At 39.2% G+C, this 5,000-nt stretch overlaps 1 protein-coding gene across 2 annotated transcripts in view; it reads right to left on the bottom strand.

Annotated features, from left to right (window-relative positions):
* Positions 1 to 5,000, bottom strand: part of LOC106873920 (unconventional myosin heavy chain 6) — a 543,260-nt gene that overhangs the window by 1,829 nt on the left and 536,431 nt on the right. For both annotated transcript variants that reach the window (XM_052971791.2, XM_052971792.2), the window contains one exon: positions 852 to 971. In XM_052971791.2, the coding sequence (XP_052827751.1) occupies positions 852 to 971 (120 nt within the window). The remainder of the gene's footprint in view (positions 1 to 851; positions 972 to 5,000) is intronic.

Below are 5,000 nucleotides of genomic sequence, written 5' to 3'. Positions count from 1 at the left end.
TAAACTGTGCAACAGTCACTCACCATCACAATGGTTAATTCTGTCACCATCCTTCCAGTTCAATAGTGTGACATAAAAGTTACACATCTCTGACGATTTGACAATAAGTTTTGATTATATAACTAATACTCAATTTTTTAAAAACTTTATTTTTTCGCCCTTTTAAAACCTAGCCAGGCTCATGGGTCCAGTTTCCCAGTTTCTATGGTGTATGTGTCCCCCCCCCCCCAGCTGGACGGGATGCCAGTCCATCGCAGTGTTACTCAAGAAACAGGAAGAAAGAACGAGAGAAAGTTGGGGCGAAAGAGTACAACAGGGGTCGCCACCACCCCCTGCCAGAGCCTCGTGGAGCTTTTAGGTGCTTTCGCTCAATAAACACACACAATGCCCGGTCTGAGAATCGAAACCGCGATCCTCCGACCGCGCGTCCGCTGCCCTAACCACTGGGCCATTGCACCTCCACAATAGTCAATTTATGTTAATGAAATGTGTGTGTGTGTATGTATATGCATGTATGTTTGTTTGTGTGTGTATGCATGTGTGTGTGTGTATACATTGTGTAATGCCAATTGATCTTTCTATTGAACTAAAGAAATTATCAGCGCTGCACATGAAGCAAGGCAGCAAAATTATAGTTGACCTAAATGCGATATTTAATCACTGATGAGTGCACAACAGCTCAACAGGTGTCTGTGTGAATTAAGAAAGCAGGTAGAATGAAGCCTCAAATACACAACATAAAGTAAATAAAGAATATTTATTACAAATTAGCGTGTACAATGTCCAATGACCGAAAAACCAATAAGAGAATTTAAAAAAAGAATAACAAGGAGGTCAAAGTTCAGTTTTACCTGATTGGTATTAAACATATATTTGGATCCTTTGGCAACATGACCAATAACAATCATTATACTGGTCAAAGAAGGACTGGAATGAGCAACTTCTGAGTATGAAAATGAAGAGATGACTTTCTGCAATGAAAAATTGATATACGTTTTATGAGGAGTAATTTCTAGACTGTGTAATGTCCATAAGTTAAGCAAATCCCAGCAAATATATGTGAGTATATATATATAATGTTAAATCTCTGAACAAGGTATAAACAGTAACTGCACGACAACGTGAAGTGTATTTGCCACTTAAATGTGGCTAAACCCTAAGGGTGAATGCTACTGTTGCTTTTAGCCCCTGGGGCTAAAAGCAACAGTAACATTCACCCTTAGGGTTTAGCCGCATTTAAGTGGCAAATATACTTATATATATATAGCTCTCGACTAAAGTATAACAAAGTCATGTATCAATGTTTCTATCTTAATTTGTGAACTATATGACTGATATGTAAAATTTAGATTTATGGACCTTTTGATCTTCAAGACTATGTATACAGATCTCTAACAATATGAGTGTTCACATAGAGATCAAACAGCTATAGCTGGATCCAATAACCCTTTACAAATGCCCTTAGAGAGTTGAATTAGTATTTGCTAGTATTTTGTAGCAAGTTATACTAAGTAAGAGACTTAACATAGGCCTAATTAGTAACTTGTGTGGAGGTGCAATGGCCCAGTGGTTAGGGCAGCGGACTCGCGGTCATAGGATCGCGGTTTCGATTCCCAGACCAGGCGTTGTGAGTGTTTATTGAGCGAACACACCTAAAGCTCCACGAGGCTCCGGCAGGGGATGGTGGCGAACCCTGCTGTACTCTTCCACCACAACTTTCTCTCACTCTTACTTCCTGTTTCTGTTGTGCCTGTAATTCAAAGGGTCAGCCTTGTCACACTGTGTCACGCTGAATATCCCCGAGAACTACGTTAAGGGTACATGTGTCTGTGGAGTGCTCAGCCACTTTCACATTAATTTCACGAGCAGGCTGTTCTGTTGATCGGATCAACTGGAACCCTCGATGTCGTAAGCGATGAAGTGCCAACAACACACAATTAGTAACTTGTAATATTACAGAGATTTTTTTTTTTTACATCATTCAAGTTTTAGGACCAAGATATCTGGTGCCTTGCTGTGCTTGAGAAAACATGTCCACAGCAACAGAACTGATATCTTACGACCACCTCAGTAAATTCTTGTATCTGCAGAGCTCTGCCCCATCTCTATTCTCACTGTTTTGTAAAGATTCTCCCACATCTCACCCCCTAACACTCATCATTTCTTTATCTCATATTATTTAATCTGAGAGCAGAATAAGCACATACTACACCCAACTCCCTTTTGTTACCTCTGTCTTTCCTCTCCAACCCCCAAACCACTACCATTCCTCATTACCTTCCTTCAGTCATATTCTCTCTCCCCTCTGCTATACTCCATCGTTAGAACCACACCCATTCCTCATTATCTTCCATGACCCCACAAACGCTTGAGCCATGAAAAAAAAAAAAAACATCTAGTAGCTGTACAAACCATGCTAAAGAGACAACAGAGCTTGCCACAGCCCCTCAGTTTAGTTTGCCAGTGCTTGTCAAACAGTCCAGCCCATAAAAGCATGGAAAAAGGATATTAAATAATGATGTTTTTTTCAAATCAGGAAAAGGCTGAATATGTCAAAAATTTCTTTCCTTTAGTTCCATGATCCCTAACATAGTTCTGGTTATAATTTAGCTGAACAATAATGGCAGTTATTAAGGACATTGTAGTTAGATTTAATTGACGAACAATTATTTGGTAAGTCTTTCAAAGAATGGTATTAGAATCATGACATTTCCGCTTTAATTGCCAGAAAATTATTAGAATTAAGTTTAAAAAGGTGAATATGAGAAACTAATGTTGTTCAGTATCTTACAGAGAATTTTTTAAAAATGGGATACACATTCCAGACTGTAATCTTGTGAAATTGGGACAACATGGAGTAGTTACATTATTTTGATTTAAAATCCTTTTCTTTTTCAACAAAATTTTCTCTAAATAGAGAAATAGTAAAGCTAAAACTGTTCAAAAAGCTCAGCTAAAATGGCAGAAAAGTCTCATATCTAATTCTTCCCACTAGGTATGCTGATGCCAAGTAAAATTTGTCAGTGCTGTAGCATACATTTGGGCCATCTTCTGCAGTAGCCAAATTGGTCCACCCCTTGTTTAAATATAATATAACCTTCAACTACAGTAAACATCATCATCATTTAACATCTGTTGTCCATGCTGGCATGGGTTGGGTGGTTTGACTGGAAGGCTGTACCAGGATCCAGTCTGATTTGGCATGGTTTTCTATGGCTGGATGGCCTTCTTAACACTAACCACTCTGAGAGGGTAATGGGTGCTTTTACAGGCCACTGGCACCAGGCGCCATTTGCATGACACCAGTATCTGCCATGACTGCAATTTTACTCAGCTAGATGGGTTTTCATCCCAAGCACAACATAATGCCAAAGGTCTTGGTCATTGTCCCCGTGAGGCCCAACACTCAAAAGGAACCTAGCCCCCTCACCTCCATGAGACCCAACACTCGAAAGGAACTCAGCCACTTTGCCTCTATGAGGCCCAGGAGCTTGGCCACTTTGCCTCTATGAAGCCTAATGCTCAAAAGGAACTCAGCCACCTTGCCAGTCACCTTTCCACCCTGTGTGGTCTGCTGCACACCTCTGAGTACACTGACCAATAAAATATTTGGTAGAATATTTGTATGTAGCTGAGTTTTTAGCTATGTTGTTAAATGATTCAACAGATATGAGCATCTCTCAGGTGTGGACTTTTAAATTACAACATAAAAATTAATATAGAAGATGACAAGCCAATAGGTATGCTAAATACTGCATAAGTCAAATGAGCAGAAGATTTGCTACAGTAGATTTTAGTGTGCACAAGATATGATGTTTTATTAGTTTGGCTTGTTTAAGGCTTCAAAAGAGAATGACACAGTATATATATATATATATATATATATATATATATATATATATATGATTTTCTAACGTGCCACCAGCACAAGTGCTGTGTTGCCTTCTAGCACTTGTGCTGGTGGCACATTAGAAAATCATTCAAGCGAGGTCATTGCCAGTACCGCTGGACTGGCTCCCATGCAAGTGGCACATAAAAAACACCTTTTTGAGTGTGGCCGTTGCCAGTACCGTGCGACTGGCCCTCGTGCCGGTGGCATGTAAAAGCACCCACTACACTCTCAGAGTTTTTGGCGTTAAGAAGGGCATCCAGCTGTAGAAACTCTGCCAGATCAGATTGGAGCTTGGTGCAGCCTTCTGGCTTGCCAGTCCTCAGTCAAATCGTCCAACCCATGCTAGCATGGAAAGCGGACGTTAAACGATGATGATGATGATGATACAATGAACTTTAGAGTATTAAAATATTATTAAATTCCAATTATGAGATGAAATTATCATTTTTCAATAATCATTGCCTCACTGTGGTTGTAAAACCTTTCATAGCTCAATAAGATATTCACATGATAAATTCATGAAAAGATGAGTTTAATAAAGAATGTTTTGTTACATTTCATACATCCAGGGCCTGAATCCAACTGAATAAAGGAATTAGAGTCTCTATCCAAAAGCTGAGTATTGAAACAATTCTTTATTTCCTTCCTCAAACACACGAGAGAAAATTGAACTCAGAATTCCATTGTCTCCCTGAAAAACCTCAATTATGACGATGTCACAACATAAATAACAGTGATGTGATATAATCGATATTTCAGTCAATATTTCTACACTAACGTGGATTTGGTCAGTTGAAACTCAACAATGTAATCTCTAGATGACCTAGACTGAACAGGCAGATGATCAATGGCATTCCAGCTGTGACCACCCTACCTTGGTTTTAGGAATCCTGTATCCACTTATTTCACATACCCTTCCATACTTTTTTCATGTTTTACATGATAGGGTGTGATATGAGGGCGATTTGGCTGCTATTCCTAGTATGCTGAGCAGATGCATAGCAGTTTCCTTCATTGACTTGGTAGAGCCAAGAATAACCATAGAAATGACAGAATGAGTTAATCCTGCTTACTTCTGACAGAGCAAAAGACTAATTTTTATAGAAGA

Source organism: Octopus bimaculoides, chromosome 11, assembly GCF_046866305.1.
Source record: "Octopus bimaculoides isolate indiv1 chromosome 11, ASM4686630v1, whole genome shotgun sequence".
Classification (NCBI taxonomy): domain Eukaryota; kingdom Metazoa; phylum Mollusca; class Cephalopoda; order Octopoda; family Octopodidae; genus Octopus; species Octopus bimaculoides.
This window is presented reverse-complemented; position numbering and strand designations above follow the sequence as displayed.